Consider the following 23,276-nt stretch of genomic DNA (forward strand, 5'->3'; position numbering starts at 1 on the left):
CAGGTTTCTTTTTCGAAATCCTAAAAGAAGATTTCGAGAATAAAAATTACAGTTGAGTTAAAAGTGGATAACAATTATCATTCTGTATTGCTTTTAGTTGAGTGTTTTTTAGCATAAATTTTTTTTAATTTTCTTTTACTATGGATTGAGGATTATTCTTTAACAGGTTGCAGCTGCTGCTACAATAATAATATAAGAATTAGATACAAACATCAAGGGCTTCTTTGGTGAAGTTAGTAATGCATTAAGAACAAGCTGGGAAAAACTGCCGAGCCTCCCATGATACAAATTTAAAACAACACAACACAAAAGTCTCAAAAAAGTCCAAATTTTTGGGTCTATCATTATCAAGAAAAACTTGGACGTTATATACCATTATATGTTGTTTTTTTTCACCTGCAGCCTTCCGGATACTAAAGATCACTAACACACTAAATGACTTCTTGGCTTAAGTATTGACATGGCTTAATCTTACAGAAAGGAAGTTAGGGACTTAAGAGCTATTTTAGGGACTTTTAAGAACCTTCCCCAGTTTAGGGACTTTAGGGACCTAGTGGCAGCTCTGATATATTTATATTATTCAAAGTATTATAGAAAAGCAAGCCCTTGTGTTTAGTGCCACAAAAACCTAACCTGACACTAACAAGCGATTTGGGACTTTAAAATATCTGATAATGGCTATAATCGTAAATAAGAGAAGCCAAATCAATTGGGTTTACTTTAAACATTTTTTCTTCAATATGGCACTATAATAAACAGTAAGAAATAATTTAAACAGTAAGAAACAGTAAGCAGAAATAATAAGAAAGATTTTAATAATGAACTTTATAAACATGCACTTCTGTCTACTAGAATGAAATACAGGACACTTGGGACAGAGATTGCAAGCATGTATAAGAATTTTTATATTTAAATTCATTGGAAGCAATGTAAATTAATAGGATAATAATGAAACTTTAAAATTTATAGAAATTTATTTTTATAAACTTAAATCTCCACTCAAATGGATGGTCACTTTAAGAAGGCTAAGTCTTTTTAACTCTAATACTTTCATATGTATTATAACATAGCTGTTTTTTGGGGTTAGAATCACAAGAACCAATACTACTACTACTACTACTACTAACAGCTCACCGTAGCACCAAACCGTGGTGCTTGGTGCTGACCAACCAAGGAGCTGTTCTAATCCTGAAACCAAGAAACAATTTGAGATTTAAAAATCTAAGATACCCTTACAACTTTAAATTAGAGCAGCCAAATCCTTTGGCTCCACTTTTAAGTTTTTATTCGTCAAAGTACTTTTTAACGTCAAAGTCCTTACAAAAACCCTTAATTTTGTCCTTTCAGAAAGAAATACATTTTCTAAAAACAAGGGAAGATACTCCATATGGATAATAGAATCTTGTATATATATATATATATATATATATATATATATATATATATATATATATATATATATATATATATATATATATATATATATATATATATATATATATATATATATATATATATATATATATATATATATATATATATATATATATATATATATATATATATATATATATATATATATATATATATATATATATATTATATATGATATATATATATATATATATATGGATATATATATATATATATATATGTATATATATATATGTGATGTATATATATACAATATGTAATATACATATATACAATATGTAAACTAAAGCATACCAATCTGCTACAAACTTACACGTTAAAAAAGTTAAAATCATTAAATAGTCACGTTAAAAACTCTTAAATTTGTTCCTGTTATAAAGACACGTTCCAAAAACAAGGGATGATGCCACATATAAGCAGCAACATCTCGGGCATAAAACTGCAAAAAAAAAAAATTTAATTCCAGAAAATTGTAGCATCTTGGATATAAAACTGCAAAAAAAATTATATTCTTGTAATTTTTTATAAACAGAGGAGGGGTGCATCAAGAAATTGACTTTTAATAGTGTTTTTTTTTTTTTTAAAGCCCGTGGACACAGGGTAGAGGGAGTTTCCCCGAGACTAGTTTAAAAGCCCTCCTTAAGACAGATTCATGTGACGGGAAACGAGCACAACAAGAATGAGACAGGTACTTGTAGGCTATCGGGTACTAAGGTTATACCAATTATCTTGAAAGGTAATACCAATTGACAGCAAAAATCTATATTTTTTCAAAAGAAACAGCGGCACAATTTTACTCTAAAACTACTTACAGGAATCAACTCTAAAAGAGATAAAACACATAAGTATTCTATCAATGTTGCGAAAGCGTTACTCAGTTTGCATTAAGTCGAACTGCACTATTTTACAAAATTTGAAGACATTATCCCATTGTTGTCGTTTCAGCCTGAACAATATTTTTGACTCCTTGTGCTTGCTTGCAAATCTCGTCTGAGTTCGGTTAAAACTAAATAAACTGTAACTAAACCAACAATATTCACATAGAATGCTTCTTTTTTCACTCTGGAAAACTTCAAGTAGGTTTGGACTACCCTTCTCCAGGCAATGTTACACGTGAGTAACACCAAAATAAAAATATTTACATCAATAATCTTTAGAGACTGATTCAAACATATCCCTTTCTTTACACAGCGTCATCTAAAAAAAAAGATATATATGTAAATACATTTATAAACGAAATAAATGAATCCAGAGCCGCAATGATCAAACAAATTCAGTTCATTAGTTAATAATAAAATAATCTAATGGTTAATGTAATAGGATACATAGTTGATATATTAAATTTATAGTAAATCATTAAAGGTAGTGTTTTATCTTTATTGAATTGTGTTAATGAAGGAGCTGAATGTTTTGATTTTAAACCCTCTTCTGAGATTTATATCAAGTTGTTGTTTTTTTTTTTGTTTTTTTATGCGTTTGGTTATCCCTCCTCCATATGCTGTGGCATTTGGAGGGGATGTGTTTATGTTAAGTTTTTGTAAATAATTGTAATTAAACAAATAAAGAAAAATCATAATTTACCAAAATACAAACAAAACACAGTCTTGGGTCATAATTTTGCTATGGCCGCAATTCAAAAGAATGTGTCATTCAGGTGCTAAAACGTCTTTATAATTGGATATACTGATTAGAATGGCTGCAAGTCATTCTATCCTAGTTTAACTTGTTCAGTGCCTTGAAATACTCCTCCCTTTGCGATGAAAGTGGTATTAATCAAAACTGTATTAATAGTGCTATTCTTTGTGACTGAGGCTGCCGCTGAAAACTGGATTGATCAATGCAAAAAAGGTACTTTCATTTCTTTTGCTGTTTTGGCGCCATCTGTCATAGCCACACTCGTCACACTAAGAATTTATATAAATATAGATGACGTTCCCTTAGTTCGCAAGCGAACAACAAGAGGACGCAGAGGTGGCAGAAAGAAATTTAAGATTGACGTGTTAGTCACCTACGGACGATTGGCCAGCCAAAAGCCTAAGCGTGAGAGTTGTTTAGTCTCAATCCCGTGCGTGAGCCTACCGCCCCGGCTGATTCCTGACAACAATGCTCCTACCAATGATTTTGGGTCTGATTGTCCTCCAGTATTATCACCGCAGGTTCTCTCTTGTAAACACCAACTTCCAAACTTCCTTCTGAGTAACGTCCGCTTACTAACGAATAAAGTAGATGAGTTAGATGTCATTCTACGTCAGAATAATATCCATATCGCCGCAATTACCGAAACATAGCAGCTCGACGAAACAAGTGGAAGGATGGCTGGTTACAAGGTTTTCTTGAACACTAGAACAGACAGGATTGGCGGAGGTGTTGCCCTGTATGTACACGATGATATCCCCTGCAAATATTTAGATAATTTCAATGACCCTAACCATGAAGCGATCTGGGCATTATGCAAGCCAAAAAATTTACCACGAGTTGTCTCTTGCATCATTATCGCAAGTATCTACTGTCCTGAAAGCGCCAAGAACAGACGACTGTTGGTATCCTACCTTCAGTCTACGTTAGACACATTACGTCACCGGTATAGCCGCCCGGGCTTCATAATAGCTGGTGACTTCAACCAAACAAAGAAACAATGACTTGCTAATACGCTGGGTATGTCACAAGTGGTCAAGATACCCACCCATGTGACCGGGAGCACCCTTGACCTTATTCTTACAAACCTTGCTCTATATTACAAAGACGTGTCTTTGAACGGGCCATTGGGCAAATCGGACCATCACACTCTGCTGATGAAGGCAAAAAGTGAAATCAGGAAGCTTAAGAAAATAAAAGTACTCCGGAGACCTATCACGAAGTCTGCTGTTAATACGTACGGAATGTGGGTCGGTACTCACTGCTTCAGCGAAGTATACAACGAAAGCGATGTCAACAGGAAAGCAGAAATATTTCAGTCCCTACTCTATGAGAAATACTTAGAAGTTTTCCCGGATAAGCAATTTGTCGTGAGCGAATCTGACAAGCCCTGGATCATTCCAAAAATAAAACAACTGATTTGCGAAAAAACCACTGTAAGGCAGTCAAGTGGTGACGCAACGTAGTTACGATTATTAAGAAACAAAATCGTTAGCCTTTGTCGCGAGGCAAGAAAGTCCTTCGGAAAATCCCTTTTGGACCCTGAAATAAAAAAGGACCCCCGTAAATGGCACCGTCTAGTGAGGCAGATTGCTGGAAAATCAGTATCATCCAGTATCCGTATTCTGAACGATGATGGGTCACTCGTGAGTGCAAATGACGTCAACAATTACTTTACTGACATTTGTAAATCCTTTCCTGCCCCAACTAACACTGAAATAGAGAATCTACTGTCAATATGCCCTGACGAAGGTGAAATCAAAATAGTTGAGTATCAAGTTTTCAAAGAGCTGAACAAGTTGTGTCCATCCAGTAGCTCTTTTCCTGAAGAGCTGCATATAAGGTTAATACGAGAGTTCTCTCTTTTCCTCACCAAGCCACTTGGACACATCATCAGCGAATGTTTCGCCCAGTCAACTTTCCCGTCGTGCTGGAAACGTGCATTTGTGCGTGTTATACCGAAGACTAAAACACCCAAATCTTGCAACGAGTTACGACCGATATCAATCACATCTACCTTTGCAAAAGTCACCGAGTCATTCATCCTGCGTGAATTGCTCAAGCAAACGCGGGAAAACATAGACCGTTACCAGTATGGCGGGCTCAAAGGTTGCAATACCTCGATATACCTCGTGCGCCTAGTTGACATTATCTTTAAGTGGCTTGACAAGGGAAGTACCTTCATCGATCTAGCTCTCGCCGATTTCAGGAAGGCATTTGACCTGATTTGTCATCTTACGGCAGCAAAAAATATGCGAGGAATGGGCACACAGAAGCCGTCTCTTGCATTAGTAATGAGCTTCCTTCAGGACAGAATGCAGTGTGTATTTCCATTGTTTGAAGATGACTTGATCTCATACTGGTCTAAACTTACCTGTGGAGCCCCTCAGGGTACAAGACTTGCTGGTTTCATATTTATCTCCCTCATCAACTTCCTCCTTCAGAATTTCGAAGAGCGACTCAAATTCGTCGACGATTTATCATTTGTCCTCAAATGCCCCTTAAAACGTGATCTGGAATTCCCGCAAGTCCCTTTCCCTATTGTTCCATCTGCAAAAATCCTCGGAGTCACATTATCGATGGACTGCACATTCACCGAACCCGTGGAGAAGGTTATTAAGGCTGGCAATGCATCACTTCAGACCCTAGTCCTGATGCGCAGGTTTGGCTGCGACACTCAAAGCCTAAAAAATGCCTATATTACGTATGTGAGACCTCTACTCGAATATGCCGTCGCTGTCTGGGAACCTTTTGTCCAGAGCACCCACTACCTTTGCCATAACCTTGAATCTTTGCAGAAACGAGCTGTTAACATAATCGTTGGTAACAGAAGTGACGACTACAACAAACTCTTGCAAGAACTTAACCTTGAATCTATCAGCGACAGACGATTATCACTGATCATGTCCCTCGGCAAGTCACTGCTATCTTCGCCCCATCACAGACTGATCCTCCCACCTGATGCTCCTGTTAACCAAAGAACCAGATCCCAGTCGAAGCTACAACCCCCTGTCTGCAGGACCAACCGCTACAAAAACACGTTTGTCCCCTTTTTCGTTGAAGCATACAACAAGACTTAGTGTTATTTGAATTCACGTGTTAGTGTTTTTATAGTGTTATTTGTACTTTTTTTTTTCTTCTCATATTGTTGTAAAGACGACATAAATTAGCCATGGCTACGCTGTTCGATCTTAATAAACCTATGTCTATGTCTATGTCTATTTACTTTTGGAATATACGTTTGAATCTTTTGCAAGTGGAATTTACTCGAACAATAACTAGCCACGTAACTGGACGACTATGTAGCGCACTGTTCAACTGCCCTTGAATTCTTCAGGTTTTCGCCCCTAAAATTTGGGCTTATACGAAACGAATCCTCCGAAAATTAACGTTAGCGAAACTGTCAATTTAAATTTCGTTTTTAAAGTTTGCGTTTTGCGAACGTTAGTTTTTGGGAAAAATTTTTAAAACCGATTTTATTTTCAAGGAAATTCTGAAAAATTTGGGATGGAAGCACTGATGTAGAATATATATCTAAAAAACATTGAAATTTTTCCAGCTTCACTTTAATGTCTCTTCTTTCAAGTAGTTTCCCGTTTTTACGTTTTTAAGCCCAACGATAATATAAATTACTGTGCAAGTGCCTTCAAATTTCAGGTTTTAAGAAGTGCCTTCAAATTTCAGGTTTTAAGAAGATTCTTTTTTTTTGTTATGGGGTTATGCTCTATTTTATTATTCAAGAGATAATCAGACTAAAAACTTTTAAGACGCTTCCTTGTTAATCCAGCCTAAAAAGGAGTCCTACTTCCTGCCTAAATACCTCAACCTTCAAATCTAATCTAATTTAAATAAAAAAAACCTGCTTTTTTCAACTGAAAGTAAGGACCAACATTAAAACTTAAAATGGACAGAAAATATTACGCATATAAAGGGGGTTGCCTCCTCCTCCACACCTCGCTCTTTACGCTAAAGTTTTTCAGTACTTTTAAAAAAGCTTCTAATTGCTCTGACTAAACGGCCCTTGTGTTTCAGGAGTCATTCTTGAAGAATTGGGACAATATTCAAACTTTAGCGTAAAGAACGAGGTGTTGAGGAGAGGGCAACCCCCATTCATATACGCAATAATTTCTATTCGTTTTAAGTTTTAATGTTGCTCCTTATTTTCAGTTCAAAAAACTTGTTTTCTTACTTAATTTCTGATCGTTTTATAAATAATGCCAGGGAAAATCCCCCTCAACGTGGAAATATCCTTTAGAGCATTCAATCCCGGTGAAAGTTTACCCCAGACAATAACCCTTAACAACTCCACACGTAAAACTGAGACGGAAAAGAGAAAGCAAGACATATAAAAAGAATTTTAGATAGGAATTCTGGCAAATTCCCCCAGTGTATAATTTTCACTAACAAGTTAAGCTCCTGAAAACTTCCCTCCTCAAGGAAAATTCCTCCATGGAAAAACCCCCGGCAGAAAATTCACCCCCCCCCCCACCCGAAAATGTATGCATACTTCCCAATATACTATGCGTAAACAATGGGCAAATTTTATAACTTAAAGACCTTTCCCCTGGGGTTGTGCAGGGGGGGGGGGGAGGGAGTCATGTTATATCCAAAGGCATAGTTATTGAGCCTTTTAACTACGATGAGCAAAATGGATATCTCAAAATTTTGATCAGACAATTTTGGGGAAAAAAGGGGTAGGAGAGAATTCCTAGTTGCCCTCCTATCTTTTAGGCCACTTAAAAAGGGCACTAGAACTTTTAATTTCCATTCGAATAAGTTCTCTCTCGATATTCTAGGACCACTGGGTCGGTAAAGTCACCCCCGGGAAAAAAAAAAATAAACACGCATCCGTGATCTTTCTTCCAGCAAAAAAAAGGAAATTCTGCATTTTTTCTGATAGAAAGTTGAAACCTCTCAAATAAGGTTCTCTGATACGCTGAAACTGACCGCGGGATTTTCATTAGAATTCTTCGACTTTAGGGGGTGTTTCCCCATTTTTTGGAGAATCAGGCAAATTTTCTCATGCTTGTAGCCTTTGATATGTAACACTAAACTTAATGAAACTTATATATTTGGAATCAGCATAACAAGCCAATCATGTTGATATATCTATTGATATCAAAATTCCTGTTTTTTTTTAAGTTTTGGTTACTATTGAGCCGGGTCGTTCCTTACCAACAGTTCGTTACATTGAACTGTTTGAATCCTGAGTCCCAAATTACTCTTCGTAAGTAATTAAAAAAAAATATATAAAGGCTTTATATATATATATATATATATATATATATATATATATATATATATATATATATATATATATATATATATATATATATATATATATATATATATATATATATATATATATATATATATATATATATATTCCTTGGACATTTACCCCTGGAAAATTCTCCCCACATGTAAAACTGAGCAGCATATGGGAAATCGACGTAAATAAAAATAGTAAGGAAAAGAATAGTTTATGGAATATTTTACCTAGATTCCAAAATATATGTAGAATATCAAACAGTTTGTGGCAACGAACTGTAAGTAAGGAGCGACCCGGCTCAATAGTAACCGAAACTCTAAAAACCGGAATTTTGATACCGATAGTTACATCAATAGAATCAAATATTTATGTTGATTTTAAATATGTAAGTTTCACTAAGTTTAGTTTTACCCATCAAAAGTTAGGAGCCTGAGATAATTTGTCTTATTTTCGAAAAAAGTGGAAAAGAGCCCCAGAGAGTCATATAACTTTAATGAAAATCACACCATCGGATTCAGCGTATCATAAAACCCTACTGCGGAAGTTTCAAGCTCCTATCTGCAAAAATGTGGAATTTTTTTTTTTTTTTTTTTGTCAGAAGAAAGATCACGGATGCGTGTTTATTTTTTTTCATTTTTTTTTTTTTTTTTTTGGTTTGTTTGTTTTTTTTTTTCCCAGGGGTGATCGTATCGATCCACTAGTCCTAGAATATAGTAAGAGGGCTCATTTGAACGGAAATTAAAAGCTCTAGTGCCCTTTTTAAGTGGCCAGATAAACTAGAGGGCAGCTTGGCCCCTTCCCATACTCATTTTTTTTCATAAGCCAACCAATAAAAATTTTAGGGTAGCTATTTTGCTCTGCATACTCGAAAATTTAGTTAATATGTCTTTGAAGATGACATAGTCCCCCAAAATTGCCGGGGGAAGGGCTTCCACTTATGAACTTTGCCCATTGTTTTCATATTGTATTGGTTAATGGGAAGTATAAAGACGCTTCAGGATGAATTTTTTTCTGATGGAGGGGGTGTCGGAGGAGGGGGTTACGGGGGAGGATCCTTCCACGGAGGATGTTTTCTTGGGAGAAGGGACATTTCTATGAAGGGGGCACTGGATTTCCCAGCATTATTTAAAAAACAATCAGAAATTAAACAAGAAAAATAAGTTTTTTCCAACTTAAAGTATGGAACAACATTAAAACTTAAAACAAACAGAAAATATTACGTATATGAGGGTGTTTGCCCCCTAGTCAATGCCTCGCCCTTTTCGCTAAAGTTTTTTTTAGTAGTTTCAAAAGAGCTATCTATTCTAATTAACCGGCCTTTGTGATTCAGGAGTTTGTGATTAAACAAAATTCGAACTTAAGCGTAAAGAGCAAGGTATCGACTAGGGGGCAAACTCCCTAATATATGTAATAAAACATAAAACATACAAGTTCGTTGCGTAAGTTAATACGTAAGTTAAGTCAGAAAACAATTTCGAGAAAGCCATTTAGCCCAAAAAAAGTAAAATTGATATGCAAATTGCGTTTTAATTATTCATGTACGGTGACCCAAAATCAAAGCTGCATTAATTCAAAAATGATCATAAATTAAATATAAAGAACAAGTTTTTTTTAGCTGAAAGTAAGGAGCAACATTAAAACTTAAAACGAACAAAATTATTCCGTATATGAAGGGGGCTGTCCCCTCCTCAATACTTCGCTCTTTACGCTGAAGTTTGAATCTGTCACACAACTTTATTTGTTAAAACAAAAAAAAACTTTAGCGTAAAGAGCGAGGTTTTGAGGAGGGGACAGCCCCTTTCATGTACGGAATAATTTTAGTTCGTTTTAAGTTTAAGTCATTCTTTACTTTTAGTTTAAAAAAACTTGTTTTTTTTATTTAATCAAACAGTTTGTTGTAACGAGCTGTAAGTAGGTAGCGACCCAGCGAAATAGTAACTGAAAGTCTAAAAAACGGGATTTTGGTATCAGTTCACACATCCAAGGAATCAGGTTTTTATGCTGATTTTAAACATATAAGTTTCATCAAGTTTAGTCTTACCCAGCAAAAGTTACGCGCCTGAGAATATTTGGCGGATTTTCGAAAAAAGGGGGAAAGAACCCCTAAAGTTTATAGAACCTTAATGAAAATCACACCATCGTATTCAGCGTATCAGAGACCCCTACTGCGGAGGTTTCAGGCACCTATCTACAAAAATGTGGAATTTTGCATTTTTTGCCAGAAGAAAGATCACGGATTCGTGTTTATTTGTTTTTTTTGTTTTGTTTTTTTTTTCCCATGAGTGATCTTATCAACCCAGTGGTCCTAAAATATCGTGGGAGGGCTCATTCAAACGGAAATTAAAAGTTCTAGTGCCTTTTTTAAGTGACCAAAAAAAATGGAGGGCAACTTGGCCCCCTCCCACGCTCATTTTTTCCCAAAGTCACCCGATCAAAATTTTGAGATAGCCATTTTGTTCAGCATGGTCGAAAATATGATAACTATGTCTTTTAGGATGACTTAATTCCCCGAAGTCCCCGGGGGGAGGGCTGAAAGTTATGAACTTTACCCAATGTTAACATATAGTATTGGTTATTGGGAAGTATACAGACGTTTTTAGAGGGGATTTTTTTCTGGTAGTGGGCGGGGGAGTAGGTCAGGGGTTATGTGGGAGGATCTTATCATGAAGGAAGTTTTAATGGGAGCAGGGACATTGCTCTGAAGGGGGCGCCGGATTTCTTAGCATTATTTAAATAAATATCAGAAATTATATATAAAAAAAAAACAAGTTTTTTAACTGAAAGTAAAACGACAGAAAACATTACGTATATGATTGGGTTCATCCCCTAGTCAATACCTCGCTCTTTAAGCCAAAGATTATTTAGTACTTTCATAAGAGCTATTTATTCTAATTAATGGCATTTGTGATTAAAATCATTCTTGCTGGGGGTGGAGGGTTAATAGCGAAAAAAAAGCTGCTGGATAGGTATAGGTAAATACGTTTTTTTTTTATAGGTAAATACGTTTTTTTTTTTCAAAAAGAAAAAAAGGAAAAAGGAAAAAAGGAAACAGAACCAAACGAGCGTTTCAACTCTTATTCCGTCTCTTTTAAAAAAAGAAATATAAATAATATAACAAAAAGAATAAGTAACGAAAAATTGAAGAAACACGAATAATAATAAAAAGAATAGTGCGACGAATGATATGAAAAGATTGAGCTCACATTCCATCTCGTTCTTTAAAAAAGATCGATTACTTGTCCTAATATAAATTAATTAAGTTATAAATTAAAGTTAAATATATTTAATTTTTATTTATTTATAAATAAATTATGTTTATAATTATATTTTTATAGCATAAATTATGTTATATTTATACATAAACAATAAATTGTGTCCCTACTCCTAACTGAAAATGTAACTGATTATACATAGAAAAGAAACTGAAAATAAGTAATACTAGAATAATAAACTTACCATGATAAACCCATCCTGTTCTACTAGGCTCTTTTGGGGCACTAGCCACATATAGACTATCACCCGGAGGTAGTGCCTAGAAACACAACACTTTCATTAATTAATTTCAAGCTATAATAAATTTATCTTCAATTCTTTTGTAATTAATCTTTTATCATTTTTAGCACTTGGCTACTATATTAAGGTCACAAAACAAGACACCTATAATTATGTCAATATATATTACAAGATTATCGCCCTCCTATTCCAAACCGAGCTAAAAGTTAATTTCCATAAGTTATTAGCCTAGTGAAACAATGAATTCTTAGGAATTGGAACCTTAGCAACTAGGAGATGAACAATTTTCTTTTACTAGATTGATTAATATATTATTATTCCAGTATTTATAACAAATGCACTGCTACAACAAAGTTTCTTTTTGTTATAAACCCCCAAAAGCATTGTTATATTGATAGCCTATAGCAATTTTTGGTGTTTTTTTTTCCTGATTTTTGTTTTTTCCATATTAAATAGAGCTGTACATAGCCAGGCTTATACATACGTTTATTATTTTTTCTGGGGGGGGGGGGAGTGATAGGTACAACACGCACATTATTTTTATGATATAAATTACGAACATCGTTGTTATACTGATATAGCAATCTTTTTGGTGGCTTTCCAATAACCCTATCGCGTTTTTTCCCTGCTTTGGCTGCTTTCATAGAGCTGCGTAAAGACATACGTTTTTCTTTGGTGGAGGAGGGGGGGGGGGTGAGTGATAGGTACACTATACGATTTTTTTTTTTACATCAGGCACTAGACACGACCGCTTATTCAGCTCACCCGGCAACTTGCAGCCAACTTCTTGTAAGGAGATACTAGAGAAATTGACGTATTTACATATTTATAATTTTATATTTATGTATATATTTACATATTTATTATATTTCCCGAAATTTATTTATTTACCTTTAATTATAGATATTTATTTATTTTTTATTTCTTTTACCAATATTTTACCAGACATCGCCAAATGTTACACACGAATACCCACTATTTACTGATATTAATTATTTGAAAAATATTGATCAGCCTCAGGGATTACCACGGAAAAAGCAATTAAACATAAAGTTAAACTGAAAAAGAAAACGAAAAAAAAAGAGGAAACCACTTCGCAACACTAAATACAAATAAAATTAAAGTAGTTAATGAGGAATATTCTTAAGATAGTGGCCAAAACGCAATCTAAGCAAATATTTGGCTATATGGCTAATAGCCGTCTTCAATAAAATACGCTGCAGATCCTAAAAGAGAGAAATATTATACATCCCATGCCCTTTGACTATCCAGATATTGACCCTTCTTGCCCCCCCCCAATAAAAATGCTGGAGATTCGCGCCTGTCTAAAAGCTGAAAACCTGGGGTTTTGTTTAATTTTGCAAAGTACCTGTTAGGTCTATTTCCATGAGCCCAGACTGAGTTTCTTTGTTGAGCTTTTTAAAACAAAATTGCGGATTCGCTCCATTATGTGAAGTCAATATTTCACCATTACATATCGTGTGTCAGTACTTGTCTATTATATAAATACACTCGAGAAGTGGGGTTTGCTTAATACTCGGTCCTTGGCAAATCCTAACCCTTAATTTGAACATCCATGGCGAGACACTATATTCTATCACTAGTCAAAGCAAACTAACCGGTGTCCTCAAGAATCACGTTAATACTGAACTAAAATAATCTAGGTCAAGAATCGCGTTAATATTGAAGTTTTCTTTGTTTTTGAGACGGTCAGCCGACACCGAAGCTCCCAATTTAATAATTCACAAATGACCTCCACAATTTTGCTAGTAAAGTATTCTATTTTTATCATATTTTATTGCCACCAGGTTTCACTTCTCGAATGTGTTTTATATAATAGACAAGTACCCTTGTATCGTGCCCACTCTACGAATTTTTTATTTTACCGCATGAATATTGTTTGACTTGTCAACGTCTTCTTTTTTTTTCTCCTATTTTAGTGTTCTATTAACCCTTTCAGTCACCATGTTCTCACATGAGAACATCACAGCTTCGCTTGGTCTTCTTGGACCCTGTAGGTGGCAGCGATACTCGAGTATGCGCTCCATAATAATAAGTAATGCGAAAAGACACTGGCGAAGTTTCAAACCGATGATGCTAAATTCTGATTTTTAGCAGTATTTTGAAGTTGTTGCACATCCGTACTCGAAAGAATGGATCTACCAGGTATGTTTTCATGCATTTTTTTACCAGATTTACCATGAAAATACGCGAAAAAAGGGGTTCATTTGTCCTTTTCAGTTAGTTACCCCATCTATTAAAAAAGTTTATCTCGCTAGTGCGTTGGATAGATGGCGCAGATTTTTTCGAAGTAGCGTGTTCTTGGGTAAGGACAGTGTGACTTGATACTAACTTTTCTAGTTCAATAGCAGCATATATGGTACAGTCAGAGGAACATACTTTTGGTAGTATTATTTGAAAACATCAGTGATAACTTTTTCCTGTCAAGTCGCTATTCTGTAAAAGCGACTCACTATCTTCTTTTCCAGGTCCATCCAATGATCGACCACGTCGAGTTCGTCACGCTGACATACTGAATGTCTTGGACGCGATCGACTCAGACCTTTCAGAGTTATCGGACCTACCAAACTCAGATGACGAAGGTGAAGATTGGGCGTCAGTAAATCTATCGCAGCCACACGATACGGATGAAGATTCATTATCGGAAGTTGAGGATGATGAGCCGCTCCTCCCCCGCCTCCGAAAAATCGAAAACGCAGACTCGTATGGAAGAATGCGATCTTCTCGAAAGTTATCAACAATGCCGACCCGGCGCCGCCGCCACTTGGTCCCGAGGAGCCTATAGACTACTTCAAAGAATATTTTGATAGTGAATTTTATGAGTTAGCCGCCGAGATGACCAATCTTTATTCTGTACAGAAAACCGGCTCAAGTTTGGGTACAACAGCCTCTGAAATAAGAAGGTTCATAGGTATTCATATAGCGATGAGTGCTTTTAAATTCCCAAGGTATCGCATGTACTGGGGTAGTCGGACTCGGATACCTCTAATAGCAGACGCCATGAACTTCAATAGTTTTTCGCGTCTCCGAAATTTGTTTCATCTGGTAGATATCCTCTCTAAAGACCCGGAGAACACCGATCGCGTATGGAAGGTTCGTCCGGTTATAGACCGGGTCCTGAAAAAGACAGAAAGCATCGTACCTTCTGATTATGTATCAGTCGACGAGCAAATGGTGCCGTACACCGGTGCATTGGACATAAAACAGTATATCAGGGGGAAGCCAACACCGTGGGGCATAAAAATCTTTATGCTTTGTAACAGTAACGGCATCATACTCACTTTTGATGTTTACCAGGGTAAGAAAACTATCCTGACGGAAGAGCAGAAGCAGTTCGGACTGGGACCTGGAATGGTACTAGCTCTTGCTGGTCGCGTCCAGCTTCGCCCGCATACGAAAATATTCTTTGACAACTTTTTTACGAGTATTCCGCTCCTTGAAGAGCTTGAACGGAAAAGTATGTATGGCACCGGCACGATCAGAGCGACTAGAGTTCTTGGCGCAAAGTTGGAATCTGATACGTCTCTGAAAAAGAAAGGAAGGGGGCGTTCCACGAGCTAGTGAGTGGAGAAGTATGTCTGATCAAGTGGATGGACTGTAGATCGGTGATAGTCGCTTCTAACATGATTGGAAGCGGCAACGTAAAAACGTGATGAAGTGGTGTAAGAAAACGAAGACAGAGGTACAAGTGACGCAGCCGGAAGCTATTGCGGCTTATAACCTGAGTATGGGTGGGGTTGATAAGCTTGACCAGATGGTATCCTACTATAGGACCCTCATTCGATCAAAAAAATGGACTTTGAGACTCGTATTCCATTTGATCGATCTTGCTGTAGTCAACAGTTGGCTTGAATATGTCGAGATTTGCAAGGCACAGAATATGAGACAAAAGAACATTGTCGATTCGTTCACCTTCCGACTCGACATAGCAGAGACTCTCATTATGTCTGAAGACACTCCTAGAAGAAGAGGCCGACCCAGATCTCTTCCTTCAAGCGAAGAGGAGGAGAGTGATGAAGAAGACTCGGTTGCCGAAAATCGTAGGAAACGAAAACTCAAATTTCGTAGGCCCTGCTCTGCCGTGAAGAAAGATTCCTTTGCTCATTGGCCAGAAAAATTTGCCGCCCAAAACAGGTGTAAAAATGCCCCCTGTATCATGAAGACTAGGTTCATGTGTACCAAGTGCAACGTCCCACTTTGCCTGGAAGAATCGCGAAACTGTTTCGCACAGTTTCACAAACCTAAAGAAACGTAAAAGGATCATTGTCAATTCAGTTTCTCGTTTTTTGTACTATATTTGAAGTCTCAGTTTTTCATTGGTTTTATACTGTATTTGAATAAATTTGGTCACACTGTCCTTGCTCAAGTACATGGTGGAAAAGAAAGAAGACGTTCAGAAAAAAATCTGAAAAAATTCCTGGTAAGTACTTATCCATCACATGGTTGACTTTCGCTACTCTCATAATTTTGACCTTCCAGGCTAAAATTCGTGACTGAAAGGGTTAATGGGCCCCCCCTGTCCCCCCCCCCTATCTTTGATTAGTAGGTCCCATTAATGGGTCCCCCCTGTCTTTGATTAGTGATAAACAAATTAATTGATGGATTGATTAATCGGGTAAGGGAACTAAGGTTTAGGGTAGGTGGGTCAACAAATTCATTACTCATTTTTAGACACATATCGACGAGGAATCATCACAACGTCTAATAAAATGATATAATAAAAGTTAAATATATAATCAGTCACAAGCGTTTCCCGAAGTATGTTTTGACAAGACCTGGAAATTTGCAGGTGAATCCTGTACTTTATCTGTTTTCAGACATTTACAATGGCAAATGAATGAAGTGTGGCGGGGGTAGTAATCAACATTGTCCCATCACGGTCTTTTTATAACCTACTTGCTTACCCGTCACACGTTGCTGTAATCTGAAAAGAAAAAATAAAAGTTCAAAATAGGGATAAAATCCTTTTTAATAGACAGTGTATAATAAATTTCGGTTTGGGCATCTACCTTTCCGTCTGTTTTCAAATCTCTTCAAATACTTCAGAATAAAGCAATGAGGATTCTTTTTAATATTGATTGCAGAACTTCAGTTAGACACCTATATGGGACTTCAGGAATTTTCTCTTTGGACCAACTTCATTTAATTTCTATCTCTAGTATTTGTCATGATTATCAATATAGTAATTTACCTGTAAATTTCTCCGGCATTTTCTCAACTAATTCTCAATTTCATAATTATCCTACTACGCATCGTTCAGACTTTTCGTGCGAAATTCGCCCGACATCGAGAGCGGGATTCAGCATCCGTCACATTGGCCCAAAAATCTGGAACTCAATTCCTGCATCAGTTCGAGAATGTAGTAACAAGCGACATTTTCTAAGACTGGTGAAGAAATATCTTATGACATGCTAAGCATTTTGTTCATCAGGATTTTTTTTTTCGTTGTTGTAAAATTTAGTTAGAAAATGGCTGTGTATTTTCGTTGGCAATATTTTCAGCGCTAAAGTATGCCACCAGGCATGTGCGCTGTTTTGTGACATTTATTTATGTACGTGTTATAAATAAAAATATTCTACTCTACTCACAAAAAATACCAGATATTTCGGTCACATATACAGTGACCGTCATCAGTAGTTTTACTACTGATTGTTTAATTTTGCAAAGGACCTGTTAGGTCTATTTCCATGAGCCCAGACTGAGTTTCTTTGTTGAGCTTTTTAAAACAAAATTGTCTATTAAAAAGGATTTTACCCCTATTTTGAACTTTTATTTTATCGTCATGGAAAGGCAGTGTGGTCTCCGAAATTATCTACGTCTGAAAAGAAAGGAAATTTCCCCTGTGGAAAACTCACCCTCCGGGGAAAATTCCCTACAGAACGCGCCCCCCCCCCCCCGATACAAATAAATCTCACCAGATAATTCCCCTTGATTGGAGAGTCAAGTCCATAAGCCGAAAAACAAGATAATGAACTGAATTGACAGCGCTGAATTGAAGATCGTGTGAATTGAAACACTTTTTTTCTTCAAACGTCGGGTTTTCAAGAATAGAATTAATCCCAGGCTGAACAAATTTGTCCTTTACCCTATATTTATATATATCATCTAACTACTTAACTAATTGATTAAAATCAAGCTGCCATCAATCCACGGCTAATTGGAGAAAAAAACAAGATAGATAGTCTGAGTGAGAGGCACAGCTGGCATAAGCCTTTTTTAGGAATGTATAAAAATGATGTCATTTTCTAAAAAAGGCATAAGCCTTTTTTAGGAATGTATAAAAATGATGTAATTTTCACTTGTTGATAGATAATCTATTATCTATCCATTAATCTTGGGACAGAACTAAGGTAGATAGTCATAGAACTTTAGGGATGATCGAGATTTCTGGGTTGACTCATGAGGAACAATGTTGACTGGCCTTGTATGCAAAATGGGAGACTGAATTTGCTTGAACTCACAGGCGAAGAAGTGTTCTAAGCCTAGTAGGCTTGCCTGCTTAGAGTCTCATACGCAAACATGTGCAAAGGGTTGGAAATAAAGTGTAAATCAAGTTAATTTTAATATGGACAATCCTCCCCCCACAGAAAATTCCCATCGACAACTCCCAATTGAAAATTTTTGGCACCAGTGACATAAAGATAATATTCTAAATTTGAAAGTATTTGAAAAATTAGGTTGAGTGCCAAATTGAGAGAATTTATTTAAAAAGAAATTTTAAAATTTCTGAAGTGTATTATATCACAGAATTCATAATTACCTAATGCATTAATTGAAAAAAGTGGATAATATGACCGGAAAAAGCTGTCAAATATTTGTGTCACGGGTTCTGTAGTTTCAGTCAGCACGAAAAGTATTAAAAAGGCTGTGGGGGGAGGGGGAACAATTTATACCTAAAACCTTCGCAAGAGTGTACTCAGCAGCTTCTTCGCGAACGAATCAACAGTCTAGTTGTGCATATAGGACAGATGTGCCTATAGGCATATACACTTGTTTTATTTGAGCAGACAAATATTACTGCGGGAAACGTATCGTTTGATCTGCTCTTCAATCCTCACAACCTTAAACCTTACAACCTCAGACAGACTACAAAATCAATTATCGCAGAAATGCAATTTTACTACTAAAATTGGAATTACCTTTTCCTTACAGCTGCTAAGCATAGATAGAATACTAATACAAACGGATTCAACGGAATATGACGGCGTCCACTCGTCATTCAAGATGGATAAGCAAATGTGACCGTTGCTGTAGACATGTGGATGAACTGGCAGGTACGGAGGAACGAAAACAACCTGAAAATAAAATCAGAATCCAAATATGAAATCCGTTTTAGAATGTAAATCCCTGATTTGAATTGATCAAGTAGAATTTTAATTTGGTCAAAGTTAGCTTTTCAATATCGACCAGGCTAAAACTGAACCTTAAAATAGGTCCTGGCAGAAATCAGCTTTATTAGACCCTGCATATCCACCTGCAATGGTCATTTGAAGGATGGTGTCCCTGAAAACACGTCTATTGATTCCTTATACGGGAAATTCGACAGACAAGAGGGGAAAAATAGGTAAATCGTTGACTAGTGCTATCAGACCTTAAGCTCCTAGCACCTTGGCGCCCTGAATTTGGTCATAAGAAGTCGAACTTCATTTCAGTAAATGGATTTCACGGTACCCGATGGGGAAAAACGTCTTTCTTACCGGACCAGAATTCTAACATTCGTTTTTTCAGTCAGAAAACTAAGCTTTAAAATAAGGAAAGCCTTTCTAGTTATGCAAAGATAAAAATCAAAATCTAAATGTGTAATCCATTTCAGAATGTAGATCCCTGATTTGAATTAGTCAAGAAGAATTTTAACCGGGTCAACATTAGTTTCTAAATATCTGCTAGACCAAAACTGAAACTAAAAATGGATCCTGGCAAAAATTGGCTTTGTCAGATAGTGAATCTCCGTTTGGAATGGTCTTTCGAGGGGTATTGCTCTTGAAAACCCATCTGTTGATTCAACTTAAGGGAAATTCAACAGACAAAACTCTAGAGAAAAACCTAGGTAAATTGTTGACGTGTGGTATATCAGGACCTAAGCTCTTAGCAACTTGGCGCCCTGAAATCGGTCATGGGAAGTCAAACTCCATTTCAGTAACTTGATTTCATGGTATCCGATAGAAAAAAAAGAAGGGCTAGCAAATTTATAAGACCCAATTTAAAAGACTTTATTGGAATATATACGCTTCGCAGTTGGGAATATAAAATCTAAAGTACCCTTGAAGTTCAGAACAAACTTACTAGAAAAACCACAGAACGTTTATTGACATTATTTTACTTCTACAAAAAGTAGCAAATAAACTTATAAAGCTTCAAATTTTGTACAATACTTTGCAATCGAGCGAACATTATACCTTTCTTCCATGACCACTGACAGATTGAGAAACCGTTTTATCTGTATCTCTGAACTTACTGTTAGATACACAAGCTTCGGTTTAGGGACCCCGTATCTCCTTGAACTAAGTCCAATACTAAGAACAAAAACAAAACTGATGGCTTGAGGATAAATCGACTTATTTTTTATGAGCAACGACCAATTGTCAACTGTTTTACCCCAGCCACCGTCTTTTATTCAATTTACTCATTTTACTAAACAATCGCTCGGATATCTTCGGTGGACATTCAGAATCCTTCGAATATTTCTTATTTTTGAGTATCATGCAATGTTTAGTATAATGAGATGTTTAAATCTGTTAACTACGCTAGAGTCTCCTTTCCTGATGTATACATCTTGAGAGCGTACTGATTTTTAAGGATTAGAATAAAAATCACATGACAAGAGACGGAATAATGTTGAATAAACCAACGTTCTGAATAAACTTCGAGACTAGATCTGCCATCTAGCCTCAATTTTGTTTTAACTAAATTGGTATAAGGGCAAATTAGGAAAGATAGGTGTGTTCAGTTACGTAGAAAGCTACATATGAAATTTATAGAACCACGCCTGTCGCCAACCCATCTTCTAATAGGGTTTGGCAATCTTTGAAGAAAATAGCACGGCTTTGCGCTGCAATTAGTTGTAAAGAGTAATCTTAGTAGTCGATATAACTGAAAAGAAAGTTAACGAAATTGTTTTAAAACAGTGGTAGAAGAGCTAGAATGTTTTTTTTTTGTATTTTTTTTACTACTTTTTCATGTATTTCTTTTTTTAACCAACACTGAGGTATATCATTTTCACATCGAATCAAAAATAGTACTATAGTAGAGGATAGCCAAATTACTACTAACTAATACTAACAACTCATGGCAGCACAGCATCAAACCATCTGAGACCACTACAGCTGTTCAAAGCTCAACCCAAGCTGTTAAAAGCTTCACTCTTTATCTCCTCATATTAATCCCTGATTTCCATGAAATTATTTCACATGAAGACGTTCTACCCCATTCGGGAACGACCAGCTTTTGGTATGGCCCTAGGCGGTAGGCCAAAAAAACACACTCTTTGGCAATCTAACATCCTTCATCCATAAGACAAGGCCTAGTCATCTTAAACTTTCTTTCATTATAGCCCTAGAAAACAGGATCAAACCTTTTGCACAGCCTACTGTTTGATATGCGGTAAGTCAAACGAGCATTCAGAAGCATTTTTAGCCGATTCCTTTCTAAAACGTTTAACAGTATCTAAACCATATCTAAAACTATCTTCATCCAATTCTACTTAAGAACATTTAACAGACCTTCCACAGACTTTTGAAGCACTCACGTTGCAGAGCCATATTTATTACCCTGGCTTTCTGGCTACTCAGAGCCACTTATTACCCTGGCTTCCAATATTCTAGTCTTAGTTTGACAATTCAATTAAGGTTAACTACCTCTTGTTCCAGACTATTCTCAAATACGAAAAAATACCCTTCTTCTAGGCTATTTAATAAATTTTCACTGCATCTGCCATCTTTACGAATAATACTACCAAGGTAAGTGAAGCTATTCACCAGATCGATTTTCTCGTTACCTAATATCACTTCTTTAAAAACCAAAGAAAATCTAAAAAAAAACTTTCATAGCAAGTAGGATGAAAAAGAAGAACCATGACACCATATGTAATTACGTATTTATATGTACCATATGTACATATGTATTTCCCATATGTACAGCAAAGTGTCCTCAGTACTAAGAAATAACGAATCTAAACCTTAAAATTTCAACAAAAAGGAAGGAATCTAACATCAAAAGAATTAAACATAAACAAATCAAACCAGAAAAATATGTAAGTTATAGGTTATAACACAATAAGATCATTTTTTCACTACTTCTTTCTGATGCACTTTTAGTCTTGTTTTTTTCTTAAGTTTGTAGCACTATTTTTATTTTTGTTCTGACGCAAGCCATTCTATCATCTATCAATTTTTATCATTATTTCTCTGACTATTTCAATTCAATTCAATCATTTATTACCAACAGCTACAACAAACAAGTAGTATAAGTGGAGTATATACATAATAATAAAAAAGAAAAAAAGAAAACAAAAAAGAACATCAACAAACACTAGCAATTAATTTCTACTATGAAAAAACTGTAAAAGACCATGGTTAGGGCCAATATTACAAAATGCATCTGCAGAAAGCCTTTTGTGTAGGTCACCGAGCTTTTGAGTTACATCCGTATCATAGAAATTTTTAACTAGATACCGATTTCTAGTCCATGGCGGCAGAGAAGGAAGAAATTTGTAAAATTTGAAACATATAACTTTAATCTTCTTCAAATCCTTTAGCTTAAGAACAGAATGAACACCCGAAAAACAAAGTACATAATGATCAGAAAAAGTAGAGAATAAGCACCCAATAGTTTTTCTGCAATAATTCCCATGGTTTGCTGCAATTTTTGAATAGATAAGCTGAATTTTTCTTGTTGCGTCATCAAAAATCTGTTTACGGAAGAGAGTTATAGAGTTAACATCAGTAATACCAATCCACCGAAAGGACAGAAAATTCATTACATACCAGAGGAGTAGACGAAGACAGATTATAAGATAAGAATTCACACTTGTCAAGGGCAGAAAGGGCAGAAAGGGCAGATTTAGTACGAATAACCAACAGAATGTCATCAGCATAGGCAATGTAAGAAATATCATTAGAACCAGAAAAATAGGCGCCTGAGATCTTTTCCAGAACATTAGAAATACAAATTTTGAAAAGGACTGGTGATAAAACACATCCCTTCCTTATGCCTCGAAGTACTTTAATAGTTGTTTTGGAGAAGATTTCAGGCGGAGGTAAGAATTAGAATACCAAAACCGTATAAGATAAATAACCGAAAAATTAACACCAGAAGAAGCCAAAGAAAAGAAAAGCTGGTTATGAACAACAGAATCAAAAGCCTTTCAAAGATCAAGTGTGCAAAAATATATGTCTCTACCCTT

The 23,276-nt window shown here is 35.9% G+C and overlaps 1 protein-coding gene across 3 annotated transcripts in view; it reads right to left on the bottom strand.

The window, feature by feature from the left end:
• Positions 1 to 1,741: 1,741 nt before the first annotated feature.
• The window catches only part of LOC148947298 (ubiquitin-conjugating enzyme E2 W), a 43,513-nt gene continuing 21,978 nt past the window's right edge, over positions 1,742 to 23,276 (bottom strand). For all 3 annotated transcript variants that reach the window (XM_089097373.1, XM_089097374.1, XM_089097375.1), the window contains exons 4-6: positions 19,015 to 19,170; positions 11,798 to 11,873; positions 1,742 to 2,631 (exon numbers count right to left, since the gene is read on the bottom strand). In XM_089097373.1, coding sequence (XP_088953499.1) covers positions 2,618 to 2,631; positions 11,798 to 11,873; positions 19,015 to 19,170 — 246 coding nt within the window. In that variant the 3' untranslated portion in view covers positions 1,742 to 2,617. The remainder of the gene's footprint in view (positions 2,632 to 11,797; positions 11,874 to 19,014; positions 19,171 to 23,276) is intronic.

Source organism: Artemia sp. Qi Xiang Cuo, chromosome 11 (assembly GCF_049724085.1).
Source record: "Artemia sp. Qi Xiang Cuo chromosome 11, ASM4972408v1, whole genome shotgun sequence".
NCBI lineage: Eukaryota > Metazoa > Arthropoda > Branchiopoda > Anostraca > Artemiidae > Artemia > Artemia sp. Qi Xiang Cuo.